Genomic DNA, 20,210 nt, shown 5'->3' with positions numbered 1-20,210 from the left:
GCTTTTCTGACAGGAATTCAGGGAGCAGGGAGGCATGGGAAGAAGGTGGTTGCCACCTGCCATGCCACTCTCTTCCTGGTATGCGGCATCTGAACCAGTACTTAGGACCAACATGATTTAGCAAAAGCCATCTCTTCTTTCTTCCACTCCATCCTTACCCTCCTTCTCTTTGTCCACATCTTTTGTCTGAGTCCAGAGGTGAGGTTCACTTTTACTGACTCACCTATCAGCCACCAGACTCACCAGAGTCCCCCCTCCCTTCAGAGATTAAAGCAGGGGCCCAAGTGCCTGCAGGGCTCAGCAGGTGATATTAGTGAAGGAGGCGGTGGACTGGGGAGGGCAGGATTACTGGGTGCCTGCCCCAGCTCTGGCCAGCTGTTACTCTGTGGTTGTCAGAGCGCCTGGGTTTTGAGAGTAGCAGGGCGGCTGGACTTGGCATGGGCATGAGGCTGCTGAAAGGGATTGGCTTGTCCCACTGCCTGAGCATGGTGGCTGAGGGCAAAGCAGAGGACAAGGGCGTGTTCAGTGAGATACTACCTGCTGCGGCCAGACAGCTGCCCCTCTCCCCCAGGACTTGCTGAATTACTCACAGGGGTGGGGACGCCCTCAAGAAGGGGCCTGGCCTGCCTCCCAGCTAGAGGCCTATTGAAGCGCAGGCCCACAGACCACTTGCAGCTCACCCACCTCGGCGCCCTTCACGTATCCCTTCAATAAGGCCTAGAACAGCCACTCTGGCCAGGGTTTAAAGAGTCGGCACTGAACAGATGAAAATGCAAGGGCAGTGCTCCTGAGGAGGCTTGAGATGTGCTAGGAGCTTAGGGTATTCGTGAGCATGAAGATGGGACAGTCCATGCTGGCTTGAAGCAGCAGCACTGGGGTCAGTGAGGAAGGGTGGTCTCCTATCCCCTCCCGGTATTCTCAGAGTTCTTGGAAGTTTGGGATCCCAGGGTCATTGATGTAAAGAGGTGACGGGAGGCTGGAGCTTTGGAATGACACCGGTGACTGCAGCTCAGCAGATGGGCTGTGATCCTGGGGCAGCCTGGTCAGAGTCTCCCATACTTCTCTGAGGGTCCAGGGTAGAGCTCTCACCAAGTACACATACAGTCCACTGGAGACCCAGCACCAAAAGAGCAAAAACAAACACAACCCTAAAACCCAAAAAAGCTAGTACAAACAAGTAAGCATAATTCTCCTAATCCTATTGTCATGTGAGGACAGGGGACACACTTGGCCTTTCTCCCTCCCTTTGCCCACCTGCCACACTGGAGGACCAAGGGCCCGGAAGAGTCAGCACCCTACTAGAACTGGGTGTGAGGTGGAAAGTTCAGGTGGTCTGAACTGAGTTTGAAATTAAAGTGACCAGTTTGTTATTAGTTGAGTCCTAGATATTGCTCAGTTGGATGAAAACATTGTACACTGCAATGAACTAGCTATATGTTAAGTTATTCATTTTTGCCAGGCATAATGGTGCACACTTGTAATCCCAGTACGTGGGAGGCTGAGACATGAGGATCTCAGGTTCAAGGACAGCTTTAGCAAATAGTGAGACTCTCATCAACCTAGTGAGACACTGTTCCAAAATAAAAATAAAATAGAGCTAGGGATGTAGCTCAGAGGTAGAATTAAATTCCCAATGCAAAAAAGGAAAAAAAAATATTTTTAGTGTTCTTTCTGTGCCAAGCCCTATTCTTTGTCCTTATACCTACCAGCTCATTTAAACCTCACAATAATCCTTACAGAGGAGGTCTTATCATTTCCTCTATTTTATAGAGGAGGAAGCTTTGGCACAAGTGGGTTATGAGACTTGCCAAAGGTCACACAGCTGGTGAAGAGCAAGGTCAAAAATCAAATTTGGTTGGGTATGGTGACACATGCTTGTAATCCCAGTACTTAGAAGGCTGAGACAAGAGGAATGCAGGGTTGTGGCCAGCCTCACTTACTTAGTAAGGCCCTCCACCACTTAGTAAGACCATTTCAAAGTAAAGAATAAAAAATGGGGCTGGGGGCATAGCTTTGAGGTAGTATGACCCTGGGTTCAATCCCCAGTGTCTGTCTGTCCCCCCCCCCACACACACACTCAAATTTGATGACATGCTATCATGCCTCATATCACATTTAATAACAGGCCAGTCAGAGCAGGTTCAAGACAGATCTGGGCTGTGGGCTGCTGCTTTGGGGCATGTGGTTTGCCTGAGAACTGGGAAGCTCTGTGCAGCAGCGTTGAATCTTCAGGCCTATGGCCTGTTTAGAGGCATGGAATGTCACACATGGATAGGATCTCAGAGTCAAGCCCATCTCTATCTCCATTTTGCAGCTGGGGAAGCCAAAGGGGACAGGATTTGCCTAAGGTCACCATGGCTCAGGTATCCTACCCATACCTTTCTTCACGGGCTTCTGACACAGAACCAAGGGGCTTTAGGAGGAACTGTGGTCCTGTGGCTCTGAAGAAGACACCTAGGTGGGCTACTTTGGCCTTGGGAGAAGTAGGCAAGTTGGGCTTAACCTAGCTGAGGCCTCTCCTGCTTCAGGGATGGTGGGTGCTGATCAGAAATGGCAATTTCCTAGTAGCCTAAGAGAAGAGGGAGGTGGGATAGGAATCCTCATGTGTTTGGTCTCTTGACTCTATGATTGTTTTGGCCTGTATTTAGTGGGAAAGCTCTGGACTTGAAGCCAAGATTTCTGTGGTCTGTGGTTCTGAGACACTCCTATTCATATGCTGTAGACTTGCTTTTTCACCTACTCAGTGAGGAAGAGTAGTTCCTCACTAAGCTTAGAAGGCCAAGGTGAGCAGCACTGGGGAGGTGGTGACAGGGCCTGCATGGAGCCCATGCCTGGCTGACCCTCAGAGGCCTTGGGCCTGCCTTCTCCTGCGGCTGGAGGTCGGGCTGAGTGCTTTCATTGCTCTGGGTGTCCAGGGCCCTGTGGGTACAGGCGAAAGTCCTCACATTGTGAACAGGACTGACTTCAGTCTAGACTCTCATGGACATTACGCAGCCCCCTTCCTTTCTCACACTAGCTGACTCAGTTTCTAGTTTCTGCCCAGAAACTTGTTTTCTCATCTGGTTAGGCTGAAGTCTGGGCACAATGGTTCTACTGAAAAGAACACTGGTTTTGGAATCAGTCTTGCCACCACTCAGGGGCATGTAAGGCTGCCGCCGATTGTGCTTGTTTGTGAGGAGTGCTAGAGGATGTGAAAAGCCCAACACACTGTGGGCACCAGACAAATGCTTGTTGCCTGCATTGGGGGAAGCCCATGATCCCTCTCTTCTTGCCCTTGGGCCTCATATTTACCTACTCCCATGACCTCAGTAATATCAGCCGGCCCCTATTGACTGCTGATAAGTCATTATTTGCTGCCATCCTGTAGGCTGGGGTGAGGTCCACTTTGCTGATGAGGAAGGTCACACACTGGCAAATGGGTTTCACACCCATTCCAGCCTGATTCTGAGACGCCTGCCTGACCTAGAGCAAGTTACCAGACCTTTGCAAATCCTCTTTCTCTGGCTTAGAAAATGGGGATATCTTATTCTGCTTTGAAGATGTAATGTATGCTATTTTGCAAGATATTGGAAACACACCTGAGTGGCCCATAGGAGTGAATTATAGTGGATACTGGGGCTACAACCAGGGAAAACGTAAAATGAATTAATCATAACATGCCACCAATCAAGACTGACTGACTAAATTTTCTGCATCAGATAGGGGGAGGACAAAGTTTGTACACTCGAGCTTCTCAAATTTTGGTGTGCACATGAATCGTGGAGAATGTGTTAAAATGCAGATTCTCATTCAGCAAGTTTGGGGTAGGGTTAGAGACTGCATTTCTAATAGGTTCTCAGTTGACACTGCTGTTGCTGCTGATGAGTAGCAAGGATATAGAAAGCATTCCCTTTGCAGGGCACAGTGGTGCACACTGTGTACTGTAATCTTAGTACTTGGGAGGCTGAGACAAGAGGAACATACGTTCAAGGCCAGCCTTAGCAACTTAGCAGGACCCCATTTTTAAAGAATAAAAAGGGCAGGGTGCATGGTGTAGCTCAGGAGATAGAATGCCCCAGGGCTCAATTCAAAAGAAAGCAAAGAAAAAAAAAAAAAGCTCCCTCTTCCTTGCTCAATGAGTTCTCAAATTTGCATGATCCTATGGATCAGAGGAGGAACTTTAAAAAAGAAGATTTGAAAGCCCTTCCTTAGAGATGTGCTTTGGGGCTCAGGCAGGCAATGCTATGGTCCCCAACTATCATGGCCCATGGCCCAGATAATCATAAGACTGTCTCACCAGACCGCTGTCTCAGTACACCTTCCTGGATGTAGGAATGGGAAGAAGGAACAAGGATATTTCCCCTGGATCCCTTGTGCCTAGGGTTTCAGAGGTGATGTAGGTTCCAATAATCAGATGCATTGGGTTGAGCATCACACTTGGCACTAGCAGGTAGAGGTAGCAGTATGAAGGACACTCACTTTCTGGTGAGGATCTAGGCAGTTCAAGGGCTCTGGAGTTTCTAGTTCCCAGATCAAGGCAATGATGATACATTGCTGCTCTCTGGACCCCAGCCTTTTTGGTTAAAAAGCTAAATTAGTCTGTTTACTGCAGCAGGACCCCAACTCCCTTGTCCCTTTGAACCAGGCTCACCTCATGTACTCACCTGGTCATCCAGGTCCTGTCAGACTGCACTGTCACGTTCCTCTCAGCAGGGCCAGGCCTTCTACTGTGCACCTGGAGCCACCATGGCTACAAGTGGGGTGCTCAAGCTTCCTGCCATTCCTTTTGGCACTGTAGGATCTATCCCTGGTCACTGGTGTCTTGCCACCCCTCACTGCCTGCCGCCTTTGCCTTCAGACCCACCTTAAGGGCCCAGCACAGTGGGGTGACCTGAAAGGGCCTTGTGGTGACCTGAAGGCAGAGATGCCTATGAGTCCCCAAAAGCCAACAGGCATGCAAGTTTCTTAACAGAAGAAGCTGAGGATAAGACATGTGGGAATCCTTTCTCTACTTGGTGTGACCTGTCTTTATTGGAACTACACCAAAGTGGAGAGGATCAGATGTCTTTTTGGGAAGCTGGATTTCCAAGAGGGAGGCTGTCTGGGCTTTTTGTTGCTGGCTTTCCAACTGTGTCAACAGGTGCTGTCATATAGCACAGGAAGATGGTCTCCATTTGAGCACCATGCATTCTTGGAGTCCAGGCCTTAAGAGACTCATGACTAACAATGCGGGTCAGCAGAAGCTCAGGGCTGAGCAGGTAAATGCAATGACAAATACAGCTAGCTCTAGGAATTGTGAAGATGATACACTGAGGAAGAGATGATGGGATGTGGCCTGTTGTGCCCCAGAAATAGTAGTCGTGGTCTATGGAATTTCAGCACCCCAAAAATGACCTTTATTTTACTTGTAAGTAACTAGATGAACTATACATTTCAAACCAAGGAAAAATGATGTTGTGAATAACTAGATCTGAAAAGGTCACAGGAATTTCTCTAGAGAAAGAACCTGTCTGTATCACATATAGCCCAGAACCATCTCCAAAAGTCAAACCTAGTTCCTCTGTGAGTCACAAGCTCTGCCATCCCAAGACAACTGTATCAAAGACACAGTCTGCTCAGTGGCCCCAGTCTCTGCATTGTTTGGCATAGTACAAAATTTTCCAGGCCGGGGGGGGGGGGACAGGACAAAACAATGAGATACATCTTGACATCCACTAACATGGCTAAAAGCAAGAAGATGAAGCATAACAAGTGTCAGGGAGGACATGGAGAGATTGGAGTCTTTGCTCATTGCTGGTGGAGATGTAAAATGGGGTGCCTGTTGTGAAAAACAGCAGTTCCTCAAAAAGTTATATATATGTGTTACTGTGTGATAAGAGCAGTTCCACCCCTTGGTATATGCCCAGATGAGTAGAAATCATCTGACCCCACACTATTGTCCACAGCAGCATTATTCCTAATAGCTCAAAACTAGAAACAACCTAACTGTCCATCAACTGGTAAACAAAATGTGATGTATCTGTACAATGAGTTATTATTCAACCACAGAAAGGAATGAAATACTGATACACTACATGTTTGAATTGCAAGAACATTATGCTAAGTGAAAGAAACCAGATGCAAAAGGCCACATATTGAGTGACTCCATTTATGAGGACTGTCCACAATAGTCAAGTCTTTAGAGATAGATGGTAGATAGCGGTTACCAGGGCTAGGAGGGGAGAGGGGATCAAGGTGACTGCTAATGGTATGGGTTTTGGGGGGTAGTGAAAATGTTCAGGAATTAAGATTTGGTGATGGATGTGAGATACTGTGAATATACCACAACCCACTGAGTTGTATAATTTGCAAGAGTGAACCTTATGGGTATGTGAGTCTCCCTCAATAAAGCTGTTATTAAAAAAAGAGAAACAGGTTATTAAGTGCTATTTGTTGTTAAGGATCCAATTTAAGGGCTACAAGACACACACCTAAAACATTCCTACTTGCTGCCTGCTGATTACTTGTGTCTGGAAGAACAGTGGCCCAGACCAAAATGGGCACCAACAGCTTGACCGAGAAGCTCAAGGCCCCATTCACTTCCCCCATACAACATCTATGCCTGCCTGTGCTCGTGTCCTTGATGCAAGAACTCACACAAAAACTGGCTAATTCCACAGATGAATCACTATACTTTGTTTTCAGAGCACAGAATTATGTATATATTGCTTTCTTGACTTTCATTACTAGAAAATCTAGGTGGTTGATTTATTGTTTAAATTTCATCTTTTTCCCCAATCAGGGTTGTAAGTTATCTCTCATCCCTACATCTATCTGATGTTCTCTAGTCTGATGTTCCTTTAAGTGCTTCCTTTGGTAACAGATGTTTAAGCCCTTTGTTTGCAGGTGTAGTCCTGTGCCAGCCCATAAGGACACAAGTTATGGGTATTGCATCCACTTATACCTCTGCCAGACTGCTGGGTCTTTCTCCAGAGCACAGATGTTTTAAAGGCTTCAAGGTGGTCAGCACCCTATGGGGACTGCCAGAATACCCAGGAAGCCAGTTCATGCCAGCCTGCCAACACTCCACCTGAGACTAGCCCTTGGCCTTCAGTTCAGTTTACTCTACCTATTCTTGGATTAAGCAGACAGGCAGTCCTAGGCTATAGAAACTAGCCTGGCAGATAACCTCAGAAGAGAGAGGTACAGTAGCCTGTTGCTGCCTATAGCTAAGTGCCATGGTGTAATTTAGGGGAGGGAATCCATGCAGCTGAGAAGTGAAAGGACCCACACATAGCGGGAATACTGGCTGCAGGGTGGAGGAGCCCAGCCTTCTAGCTCGTGCCGCCCATTAGTGCTCTTTCTACCACAGCACAAGGCTCAGCACTGCCCACGCCTGTCAGGCTTGGCTGCAGAAGATCCAGACAACACCAAAAGTCAAGAGGGCCTGGACTCAGCTTCCAGAAGCCAAGCTCCCTGTTCTTCCCAAGGTTTGACACATTAGGTACCCATGCTCCTGTGTTTTTGTCTGGGCCCCAAGAGGGACAAGAAACAGTTAAATACTTTGTAAGTAAGTGCTACATAAATCCTTGAACTTTCAATCTTTTCCTTTGCCCTAGTTCCAAGGGGTTGTTGCTATCCACAGAAAGAGACCAAATGTCTACTTTAAGCAGGAAAGGCACCTCCAATTTTATAAGTGGGAACAAGGTCCGAAGAGAAAGGGCTTTCTTATGGTGACTATGGGGCAAAATGAGATTAGCCTCTAGGTCTATTTATTCTTCTTCTTATAGGCCACTGCTGCCTAGGCACAGACAGACTCAGAGGCTCGTCAAGAACTAGAACAACTGGAGGATTCTGCCCTGGTCAGAATGATGCAGTCTGTTCTTGTGAGTCCTCTTGTGGCCCATGGCATTTCCAGTCATACTTTTCCATCCATGCAGCCAGACTGGGGCCCATCTTAGTCATGTCAGGAGCAATAGTAACTGATGAAATGAAGGTGCCTGAGAAGCAAGAATAAGACCTCAAACTAAAGTCCCTTAGTTGGAAGGAGCTATGCATTAATACAAAAAGAAAAGTGTGACTGGCAACATGAATTTTGTATTGACATTTGGTTCTTAATAATAACATCCAAAATGCGTTCTGTTCTTATAGCGCTGCAACTGGGACTGCATCGGGTGGAGGATATATGTTGCCAGAGTCTCCCTGGTGGTGAGAGAGAACACTGATTTCTCTTTGGGACCTATAAGCAGCCAGGTGGAGAGCTGCAGCAGGTGCCTTGGCTCTGGTAAGGGGTGGGGAGGTGATCCCAGCCAACCTGCAAACACATGGGTAGAGTCCCTTGCCCCCAGCCCGTGAGAACACAGTTGCTGATGGGGCCAGCGGTGGCAGCTCCAGGAGAGTGGAGGAGAGGCTGGGATGTTACATTCTTGAGGCCTTCACAGGTACATGTCATCATAGCCCGGTGGGGGGAGATGATCTGGGTTAGGTCTGGAATGGAGAGAAGGGCTGGTGAGTTGAAGTGAAAGGGATCTGGTGCATGGCAACATGACCCGTATGCCCTCCAGAGTGACATGGTGACTCCTGGAGTTAGAAGCACACTCTGGAGCTCCACTATCCCACTTTAAATGATCTATCCTTGAACCTCAATTTTCACTTCTGTGAAATGTAGATCATTTTGTCTACCCAAGACTGTGAATATAGTTTTCACCAGGTTTCTGACACACAAACCCCCAGCCCTATTTTATTTTTTTTATTTGGAAACAGGGTCTAAGTTGCTGACAGTCTTGCTAAGTTACTGAGACTGGTCTCAAACTTGTATTCCTATTTCAGCTTCCCAAGAACTGCAATTACAGTGTGCGCTGCCACCCCCACACCAGAAACACACTTAACTTTTGGTGTTATTTCTTCCTCCTGGTAGTCCTCCCTTGAGGGAAATTGGGGGAAGGAAGACACAAAGGGATAAAGCACCTGGAAGTCAGGGCTAGAGGAGACTTCTCACTCTTGGCCGTAGTAAGCAGCAGCAGCAGCCACTCGGCTCCTGGTGTCAAAGGCCAGACACTTGCCAATGCAGAGCTGAGAGGGACTGAGCTGCCATCAGAGCCTACGTCTCAGCATACTTGAGTACCTACCCAGATGGGCTGGTCCCAATGGGTCCAAAGGGATCGAAGCGAGCTCCTGGGGGCACAGCGCCTGGAGGAAGCCGGTTTGGGAGGCCTGAGGACGGGTCAATAAGTGCTCTTGGGAAGCCAGATCTCAGAGGGTCCACAATCATGCCACCTCTCCGACACCTAAGGCAAGAACGAAGATGATGAGCAGCTGTGGCAGGGACTGTGCTGCAAGGCGGTAGGGGAGGTGAGAATGGACTGAGATGACTGGGCCGTTTGCCCTGGATGGTCCAAGTAAACATGTGAGAGCCAGCAGGAAGTGGACAAGAGCATGACCATGAAGAGCAGACCTTCACTGTTAAGGGGCCTGAGCAGTCCAGAAAATTTGGTAGGGTTCCCCAAGTCTACAAAATCAAGATTCCTGCCAGGTCCTGCCCCAAGGCGGGGGGGCACAATCTGATCAAGAACAGTACGTGGAATTGGCCAGGGTCAATGCAGAACTGTCATAAGGCTCTGCAGGGCACTACCTAAAGCCCAAGGACTAATAATAGTCATGGAGATAAGTCACAACACTAGGATTTTTGCTGTTTCCCTGAAGGGCTTCAGGGCAGTTTCTGACTGCCTGTGGGTGCCCACATCTGGCTCCTGACAGCATCAGAAATCACAGAGTTCCATGGATCTGACCTTATGTGTTCAAACTAGACTGAATGAGCTGGATGGAGCTTCTCACATTCCAAGGTCACTGTTCAAGTGTCACTGCAGAGTTAAGTAATTTCCCTACTGTTTAAAAATGTGAGGATAAAGATGGGGTCATTTGCAGCAGAGGTTAAAACCTAGTCTGAATTACTCAGAGGACAGAGTGCACAGCTGAGGTGGTAATAACTTTGCTGAGTGCATGATGAGAATCTAATGGGCTTGGGGACTTCCTTTATCAAGTGAGTGACCCCTGATAGCCCTGAGCTGCCCAAGGTGTGTGGTCCACCAAGTGCTTTTCAATCTGCACCTGATAAATCCTTGTGTATCTTTTCCTCTAAGAAAGGTTGCTGTCCTCTGCCAGGTATGGGAGGACTGAGAAAGGACAGAGGAGCTGGCTGCTGGGCTGCTCAGCCATCCCTAACACTCAGAGCTCTCCTGTGTGGCTCAAGGTATGGCCCAGCACAGTACAGCCACTCAGCAACAACTGCCTCCTTCATCCCAAAGGATGACACTGATGAAAAGCTTTAAAATTAGAAGATGAGCTGAGGCTGAAAGCCATAACAGCAATTTATGCTGCTGCCACCTCCCTGGCAGTACTCACCCGAAAGGGTCTAGGTCTTCTCCTCCAACAGCAAACGGGCCCAGGGGATCACACCTGAAACAAACAAGGGACAATTATCTAGGTCCCAGAGCAGCCAGGTGCCTGGACTCCCAGTGGCCTGAACCGAAGGCCCACGGGGTCACAAATGCATTTTTGGCACCTGGAGTGCCTACATGAGACCACACCCAGTGACATTTCACAGTGGTCCTTGGCACAGATGAACACTGATCATATTACAAGGAGATTACATGTAAAGGGCTGAATGGAAGCTGAAAATGTAGAGGGCCCCATTCTATATAAAGATAAAAATATTAGCAAGTGTAACCTTCAAATAAACCTTTACACCTTTCTCAAGTTCTTAAACTAAAGAAACAAGAAGTTTTATATCAGAAAAATATTAATCTAAAACCAAAAACCAAATCCCAAACTAAGATTTAGAAGCTTCCCAGGTGGAGTGAGTAGTGGTATGGAGTCACACACATGAGAACAGGGATTCTCAGCCTTCTGTCCACTGTGGCCCTGACATGAAGCTTTAGTGCCACTGTATACTATGGATTTGTTTGTAGCCTGATAGATGGTCACATGCCACAGGCCTCTGCAGTCTGTCAATTTTTTTTTCCTTCACTGAAGATGTATGAATAAGCAGCATAAATGAATGTATACTTTCTGGAGAGCAATTCTACATTATCTCTCTAACACACACACACACACACACACACACACAATATATATATATATATATATATATATATATATATATATATATATATATATATTGTTTTTCAAAAGTCTTAATATCTTCAAAATTTTTTATCCAATAATTATATGCTTAGGTATTCAACTTAAATAATATAAAATTCAAGTTAAAATATATCTACAAAGACTTCAACCAGAGAAACTGGAAATCAACCTAAATGGGGATCAGTTAGGTACATCACAGTATATTCCCATATGCAGCCATGGAAACAAGAGAAACAGTACTCACAATGCTTTAAAAATGATGTGGAAAAATGTTCAGGGTATGGGTGTGTAAAGTGGGAAAAGTGGAAGTATTTGTAAACCTGTGCATGTGTAGGGGCAGAGGCATGTATGTATGAATAAAACTGCCAAGCTGGGCGTGGTGGTGCACACCTATGATCCCAGTACTTGGGAGGCTAAGGCAGGAGGATCACACTTAGTAAGGCTGTTAGGAACCTAGCTAGATCCTGTTTTCGAATAAGAAATAAAATTGGACTGGGAGTGTAACTGGAAAGTAGAATGCGTCTGTATTCAATTCCCAGTACCAGAACAAAACAAAACAAACTGGCAAGAAGCACGCTGAATGTGTAAACTGTGACAGTCACTCTTAGTTTTTTCTTTAATTGTTCCATAAAGGATATGGATATAATAAAACAAAATGACTTATTTTAGAATGTGTGCTTTGGATCTGCTTGGGCCCTGGCAAGCAATACAAACTTGACAGTTTTGGGGCACAGGTGGGTTTCCACCAGAACAGGAAAGCCATGTAAACAGTAGCTAATCTAAGCGCACAGGTAAGAAGCCATTAATTAGGAGAACTGGGAAGAAATCCAAAAGTAAGTGCTCTTGTCACTTCCACCTAATGGGCTGGAAAGGATATGACACTTTAGGCAGACAAGGCTAAGTTTGCTAGGGAAGACATTTTTCCTGACCTAGGTTATTTTTCTAAGCCATGGTTTATGGAGCCAGCATCTTACCTAACTCCATGAAGTGCTCCCTACAAAGCAGCAGGTATGGAGAGAGGAAGAGGGCTTTAGAAGCTGTTAAAATATCTAGAAGTAAAGAGCCCCATTACCCCTGAAATATGCAGCCATCTCTATTTTCCTCTCTGAACCATAGAGTATGGGAAGGGAAAAAAACCCAGAATGATGAAGGCTATAAAGACAGCTATAAGGCCTTGCAACTATCACCGCATGTTCTGTAGGCTCAAAGCAGTCTCCCTGCAACACATGCACACTACTGGCAACTCATTGTGAAAACACTTAGAACCCATTTATTTTAAATGGGTTTATTTCTTTTAAATAGCAGAGAGTCTGTCCACCTTCTTCTCCCTGCCTCTCTTGCTTGGGCAAGTCTCAGTCCTGGATGTGTTGAATGAGGCTCTAGGGATTAAAAAAGTTTTTTTTGTACATAGCCCTTGGACTTGGGCTCTGAGTCCTTCATCTGGTAATCAACTGAAGAAATGAGGTAAAATGCATTGTTGGGCCCAGTGGGGCAGTGCTCGTGAAGACATAGATCCTCTTTAGGAGCTCTGCTGTTCTCTTACCTCATAGTAACACGCCTCCCATGGGCATGGAAATCCACCTGATACCTTCTAATGGCTGACATAGCCTGGTAATTGGAAAGGCCCCAGGACTGGGAGCTACGAGGTGTGTTCTGGACTTTGGGTTTCATATATTCTACATGGTTGGCAGGGGCTTGTCATAAAACCTCTGCACCTTAATCTTTTAAGATGTAAAATCTAACAGTAATGCTCACAGGGGTTACACTGATGTATACAGTGATGGTTTTAGAAAGGGAAGGGACTGGTTGACAGGAAAGGCCTAGGGATGAACTAGCAGCAGCTGTTGAGTACATACTTTATGTTAGATATTGTACTAATGTTTTGTTTTGTTTTTTTGGCGGTACTGGGGTTCCTGGAAACCCTTCTACCTCTGGGCTACACTCCCAGACCTATTTTATACTTTTTTATTTGGAAACAGGGTCTCTTAAGCCAGCACAGCTGGCTTCGAACCTGCGGGATCCTCCTGTCTCTGCCTCCCAAAAGTGACGGGGATCCTGCCCATCAGTGGCGGGGCTGATCAGGAAGGTTGAGTGCCAATGGCTCGAACACACACACACATGAGCCGGGAGTCAAGTCAAGCAAGATCTCATTTATTCCTCTTCAAGCAATCATATATATAGCACAAAACCATGAGGGGAATTTCCAATGGGAAATAGCCTAGCCTATTGGGATAAAGATCACTAGCACGTAGTTCACAGCCAATCCCAGGCCAGTACATGAGTCATTCATGTGTGCGGAAGCTCCTTTAAAGGTAAAAAGGGAAAAACTGCTCAGTCTCCCCACCCATAATGAATGGGGAAACCACGCCTTTGTAGCTTCCTCCAGGGGCCATCTTAGCCCTTTTTCTGCTGAATCATTTTACTGCGGAAAGTTCTTAAACTTTACCTAAAGCTTTGCCTTAGCCTGCAGGCCGCTCAGGCCGAGGGAGGCTGCATCTCTTTAGGTGCTGTATGGACACACCCCAACAGAAACGCAGGTATTACAAGTGTGCACCACCATGCCTGGCATGTGCTAATGTTTTTTAATTTAGTATTTAAAGGACTAGCTTTTTAAATTTAATTTTATGAATGGGTAATGCATTCCTAGTTTTAAAATTCATGAGTTAAAAAAAAGACATACAGGTCCAGAATCTTGGGTCAGATGTGTTTACAATTCAGAATTTTTTATTATAGTTAGTATAGTTTAATATTTCTAAGCAGGGCCTGATAACCAATAAGCTAATATTTCTTCTAAAGGGATGAATACTCACGCTTGAGTAGGATAAATGAAGATATAGAAAGCTTCATGCTGAGCCGGGCGTGGTGGCGCACTCTTGTAATCCCAGCATTTCAGGAGGCTGAGACCAGACCAGAGGAACGTGGTTCGCGGACACCCTCAGTTACTTAGTGTGGCCCTCTGCAACTTAGTGAGACCCAGTTTAAAATTAAAGAATAAAAAAACTAGGGCAGGGGGTATAGCTTGGAGGTCAAATGCTCCTGGGTTCCATCCCCAGACCCGCAAAAAAAAAAAAAAAAAAAGAAAGCTTCATGCCACTTCAGATTAGGTTTTTACCATCAATAAGTTTTGGCATGAAGCTTATGAAACAAATCCTGTTCTCAGAGCTTTTTTGATTTCATAATTATTGATAAGAGATTGTGAATCTGTAATAGTCAGGTGGCACATGCTTGTAATTTCAGCATTCTGGAGGCTGAGACAGGAGGATCTGGGTTTGTGGACAGTCTCAACTACTTAGCGAGGTCCTTTGCAACTCAGTGAGAACCTGTTTCAATATAAAGAATAAAAACTAGGGCTTGGGGTGTAGCTCGGAGGTAGAATTCCCCTGGGTTCCATCCCTAGTACCGCAAAAATAAATGACAACAACAAAAAAACTCATTCTTGTTCCACAGCCAGTCAGAAACTAATACCACCACTTCTTGTATGTTCTTCCAAAGATACCCTGCATACATGAGCAAATATGTATCTCTCTCCTCTACTTTTTTATTTTTTTTTTTGGTACTGGAAATGGAACCCAGGGGCTTTCTACCTCTGAGCTACACCCCCAGCCCTATTTTATTTTTTATTTGGAAACAGGTCTAAGTTGCTGAGAGCCTGAGTTGCTGAGGCTGTCTTCAAACCTGTGATCCTCCTATCTCAGCCTACCAAGTACCAGGATTGCAAGTGTGCGTCACAATGCCTGGTTGTTCTCTCCTACTTTTTAAACAGATGATGGATGTGCCTAACTCCCAACATATATTATCTTATTTCACATTTATGGCAGCCCTCTGAATAAGTATTGTTATTTTTCCTATTCTACAGATGAGGCTACCAGAAGCAAAGTCCTTTTTTTCCCCCCCACAAAGCCACAGATACTAATGGCAAAGAAAAGATTCACACCTATTGTCCAACTTCAAAACCCCATGTTCTTTCACTGTGCTGTGTCTATTTAGCTTTAATATGATTACTGATCAATTATATTCCTTTATTATTAGCTTCCAATTGCTCATTTTACTCTCATTTTACTGTCCTTTTTCTTTTTATTACTCAATTTATTGTGCTTTTTACTATTTCTCTCTGTACAGTTTCTTTAGTGGTTGCTCAAAAAGATTGCAATACACATAACTTTTCAGTCTACTAGAAGTGATATTTTGCCATTTCAAATGGAATGTAAAAACCTTAACTGCACATATAGGTACCTTCTATTCACCACTCTTTGTTACAGTTGTCTTATTCTGTATTACATTGAAAAACCCATCACAAAATGTCCTATTTTTTTTTCTTTCAACTACAGAATAGATCTTAGTGGACTCAAGGGAAGAGTCTATTATATCTACTCAGATATTTTCCATTCCTATCACTTTTCCTTTATTCCTAATGTTCCAAGTTTAATTTGGCATCAGTTCCCTTGTGTCTGAATAAGGGATTTATAAATCCTTTTGTGAAGATCTGAATTCTTTTATGTTCTTTTCACTTAATATCCTTCAGAAACGAAGGTGAAATATCTACTGGACATAGAAAACTGGGTGACAATTCTTTTTTCTCCTAGTTTAAGAATGTGGTTTTACGCTGGTTGTGGTGGCACATGCTTGTAATCCCTGTGCTTGGGAGGCAGAGACAGGAGGATCGTGCAGGTTCGAAGCCAGCCGCGCTGGCTTAAGAGACCCTGTTTCCAATTAAAAAAGTATAAATAAAATAGGTCTGGGAGAGTAGCCCGGAGGTAGAAGGGTTTCCAGGAACACCAGTACCACCAAAAAAAAAAAAAAAAAAAAAAAAAAAGAATGTGGTTTTACTTCTTTCTAGTTTCCATGGTTTACCTCCTTTGTTCACTACCTCCCTCCTTCCTACTTATGGTACTAAGGGATTGAATTCAGGAGCACTGCATCTCTGAACTATATCCCTGTCCTTTACTATGATACAGGGTCTCACTAAGTTACTCAGGCTGGCCTTGAACTTGGAATTCTGCCTTGTTACTCAAGTCACTGGGATTATAAGTATGTGCCACTGTGCCCAGCCTGGTCTCTATGGTTTCTGATTAGAAATTCATAATCAGCCGGGCGTGCACCACCAAGCTTGCAATCCTTGTGCTTGGGAGGCAGAGACAGGAGGATCGCGCAGGTTCAAAGCCAGCCATGCTGGCTTAAGAGACCCTGTTTCCAAAAATAAAAGAGTATGAAATAGGTCTGGGAGTGTAGCCCAGAGGTAGAAGGGCTTCCAGGAACCCTAATACCACCAAAAAAAAAAAAAAAAAAAAAAAAGCATTGTTTTCTCTAGCTATGTTCAAGATATTTTTCTTTCTTTTTGGCACTGAAGATGGAACCCAGAGCATTCTACCTCCAAACCACAACCCTAGCCCTCTCTGGTCTCACCAAGTTGCGAAGGGCCTGATGAGGTTGCTGAGGCTGGCTATGAACTTGCGATCCTCCTGTTTCAGCTTCCCAAGTTCTGGGGATAACAGGCATGTGCCACGGTGCCTGGCCGATACCTTTCTGTCTTTAGTTTTTGGCAGGGTATAATGTATGTAGGCATGGACTTCAAACTTGAACTATTTATGATTTACCAAAATTTCTGGATCTGTAGGTTGATTTCTTTTGCAAATCAAATAAGTTGTCAGCTGCTATTTTCTTTAAATTTTCTCCTGTTTTGTACTTTTTCTCCTAAGACTCCAATGGCCCCAACGTGAGATATTTTATAATTGTTCCACAGGTTCCTGAGACTTATTTTCAAGTCTTTTCTTTCTCTTGTTCAGTTGGGCAGTTTCTATTGATCTATTGTTAAATCATCTATTGTTAGTAGACTATTAAATTGATTTTACTCCTGATTAAGCCAGTGGGATGGTAATTTTGATTGTTGTAATTTTCAGTTCTAAAAGGTCTACTTGTTTCTTCTTCATTTCTTTTTATTTGATGAATTTTCTATCATTTCATTCATTTCAAGACTGTTTTTTTTTTTGCAGGTCTGGGGATGGAACCCAGGGGCATTCAACCTCTGAGCTATGCCCCCTGCCCTATTTTTTTAATCTTTATTTTGAAACTGGGTCTCACTGAGTTGCAGAGGGCCTCACTAAGTAGCTGAGGCTGTCCGTGAATCGTTATCCTGTGGTCTCAGCCTCCCGAATGCTGGGATTACAAGTGTGCGCCACCACACCCGGCTCCTGCTTTAAAGTTTTTGATAGATAATTCCAACATCTGTGTCATCTTGGTATTGGTACCTTTTGACTGTCATTTTGTGAGCTGAAATTTTCTTGGTTCTTTTATACCCAGTGACTTTAGATTTTATCCCAAACATTTTGAACAATTTGTTAGGAGACTTATGGAGGGTGTTGGCAACCAACCCAGTTGGATTTGGGCTCCAAGTTCCAGTTTCAATGTCAGTGCTGTTTTTAAAGCCTTTGTGCATTATTAAGATCTCTACCATGTATGGGCTTATCCATTCATTTATGTACATTTGGAGAGGAAGGCCAGGAGTCTATAAACAACTTTATGGGGTTCTTTCTCAGCTCCTCCCTCTCTGTTGTCTTTGGTACTTTCTCACTTACCTGGGGGAGCCAGAGTCCTTTTTTTTTTTTTTTTTAAACATGTGGACAGCCAGGTATTGGCATAGGCTTTTAATCTCAGTACTTGGGAGGCTGAGGCATGAGGATCACAGGTTTGTGGCCAGCCTCAGCTACTTAGTGAGGCCCTCTGCAATTTAGTGAGATTATGTTTAAAAAAAAAAAAAAAAAAAAAAGAGGTGCAGCTAGAATGTCCCTGCATAACCACCAGTTTTGCCAAAAAAAAGAAAAATGTGAACAATATGAATTTCTTCCCTTTTTAAATCCACCCAGTGGCTTCCCACTGCCCCCGATCTTGGCCCTAAGGCTCTGTATGCACTGGCCAGTGCTGACACTATAGTATCATCTCCATTTCTGTCCTACTGGTATACTATGTTCCAGCTACATCACTTTTTATTTATTCTTGGAACAACCCAGGCCACAATCATCTCTTTCTGGGGCAGCTGCTAATACACGGTGCGGAAGGAGGAAACGCTAGTAACTCCTGCTTCAGTGCTCAGGAGCAGTGTGCTTTGAGCACACCGATTAGCCTCTCTGAGCCTCAGTTTTCTGTAACATGAGGATAACTACAGCCCCTGCCTCCTCATTCTCTTACTAGGATTAAAAAACTTATGTTTTGTGTATACTTTATACTATATACTCTATACTTAATTCAACTTTTGAAACACAGTAAGGGCTGAATAAACATTAGCCATGTTAACATGTTCTGTCAGAATTTCACTGGGATTTCTTCAGAGGTTAAAGGGGTCCCAACCAGCTTATTTACCAAAACATTTTTTTTGGTACTGGAGACTGAACCCAGAGGCATTCTATCTCTGACTATACCTCCAGCCATATTTTATTTTTTATTCTGAACCAGGGTCTTACCAAGTTGCAGAGGACCTCACTGAGTTGCTGAGGCTGGCTGAGAACCTGCGATCCTCCTGTCTAAGCCTTCCAAGTATGGGAATTATAAGTGTGGGCCAGCATACTCAGCCTATCAAAACATTTTTTTTATGGCTCCTATCACTTCAGGATTAAGTAGATTAAAACAGAATGTTTACCAGACCACAGTAAAAAGTTCAGTAAGTAGTATTCAATATTCTCTTATTATTAATTAATTTAGTGGTACTGGGGTTTGAACTCAGGGATGTTCTACCTCTGAATTATACCCCAGCCCTATTTTATTATTTTTATTTTGAAAGAGGGTGTCTCTAACTTGTTAAGGATAGCCTCAAACCTGTAATCCTCCTATCTCAGCCTCCCAAATACTGGGTTTATGGGTGTGTGCCACCATGCCTGGCTTCTACTATCATCATTATTATACATTTCTTATTATTGGCTGTGATGAAGTTACTTAGTATATATAAAACTCAGTTTCTTTACCTGTAAAATGGAGATAGATAGCCGCCCTTGCTGATCTGATGGGGTTGTTGAGAGGATTAAATAAGAACATGTGGATGGAATGCCTAGTATACTGTCTGATATAGGTAGCACCCTATAAATAGTAGATACAGAAATACTAATGAACTAATCCTTAGCAAAGAAACCAAAGGGTTCAAGATTATTTGGCTTCAAGAAGAAAAGAAGGACAATTAGGAACAGGAAACAATAGCTTCACAAGTAATAAAAAATGAAAATTATTTGTGTGGTATAGGTAGAGGATATTCTTTTCAAAATATGGTATGGAATGAACTAAATATCAATATGGATAAATATAAATCTTGTACCACACATAAAAATTAATTCTAAGTGGATTTAAGATCTAAATGTAAAAGGCAAAAGAGTAAAGCTTCTAAAAGAAAACAAGTAAGATTTCTCAAATAAAAAAAAAAGGAAAACATGGATAAGCTATATTATAAAAATTAAGAATGTTTTAATTAAAAACACTATGAACAGAGTAAAAAGCAAGCTACAGAAGGGAAAATATTTGTAATATATACATATACACACATATACACACATATATGATAAGACTTCAATTCAGAATATATAAAAAATGTCTATATGTCATAAGATGCCAGGTAACCCAGTAGAAAAATGAAGAAGAGCTTTGAATTAATTCGTGTGTGTGTGTGTGTGTGTGTGTGTGTGTGTGTGTGTGTTACTGGGGATTGAACCCAGGGGCATTCTACCTCTAAACTACACCCCCCAGACCTATTTTATTTTTATTTGGAAACAGGGTCTCACTAGGTTGATGAGAGTCTCACTACTTCCTGAGGATGTCCTTGAACCTATAATCTTCCTATCTCAGTTTCCCAAGTACTGGAATTATAGGCATGTGCCACCTCACTCAGCTTGAATTGATTCTTCATAAAAGAAGAAATCAAAATGGTGGGAGGCCTCAAAAAATAAAAAAACTTCAACATGTGGTCCATGGACCATGGACCATAAGGCCAAAGCTACTCCATCTTCGAAGCTATTTGCTTTTTCCACTGTGGTGACATCTGCAGAGGAGCAGGTGCTATGGTGCCTAAACCAATGCCTCAGTGGGAACCAAGGTGGTGGCACTTAGTGGTTAGCGCACCCTTCCTCACCACGCCC

The 20,210-nt window shown here is 44.1% G+C and overlaps 1 protein-coding gene across 1 annotated transcript in view; it reads right to left on the bottom strand.

The window, feature by feature from the left end:
- Positions 1 to 8,393: 8,393 nt before the first annotated feature.
- PSMF1 (proteasome inhibitor subunit 1) overlaps positions 8,394 to 20,210 on the bottom strand; it is a gene marked incomplete at both ends in the record, with an annotated part of 29,398 nt that continues 17,581 nt past the window's right edge. The window contains 3 exons of the mRNA XM_080716610.1: positions 8,394 to 8,445; positions 9,087 to 9,245; positions 10,360 to 10,413. Coding sequence (XP_080572736.1) covers positions 8,394 to 8,445; positions 9,087 to 9,245; positions 10,360 to 10,413 — 265 coding nt within the window. The remainder of the gene's footprint in view (positions 8,446 to 9,086; positions 9,246 to 10,359; positions 10,414 to 20,210) is intronic.

This window comes from Muscardinus avellanarius, assembly GCF_963383645.1.
Source record: "Muscardinus avellanarius genome assembly, chromosome: 19".
NCBI lineage: Eukaryota > Metazoa > Chordata > Mammalia > Rodentia > Gliridae > Muscardinus > Muscardinus avellanarius.
This window is presented reverse-complemented; position numbering and strand designations above follow the sequence as displayed.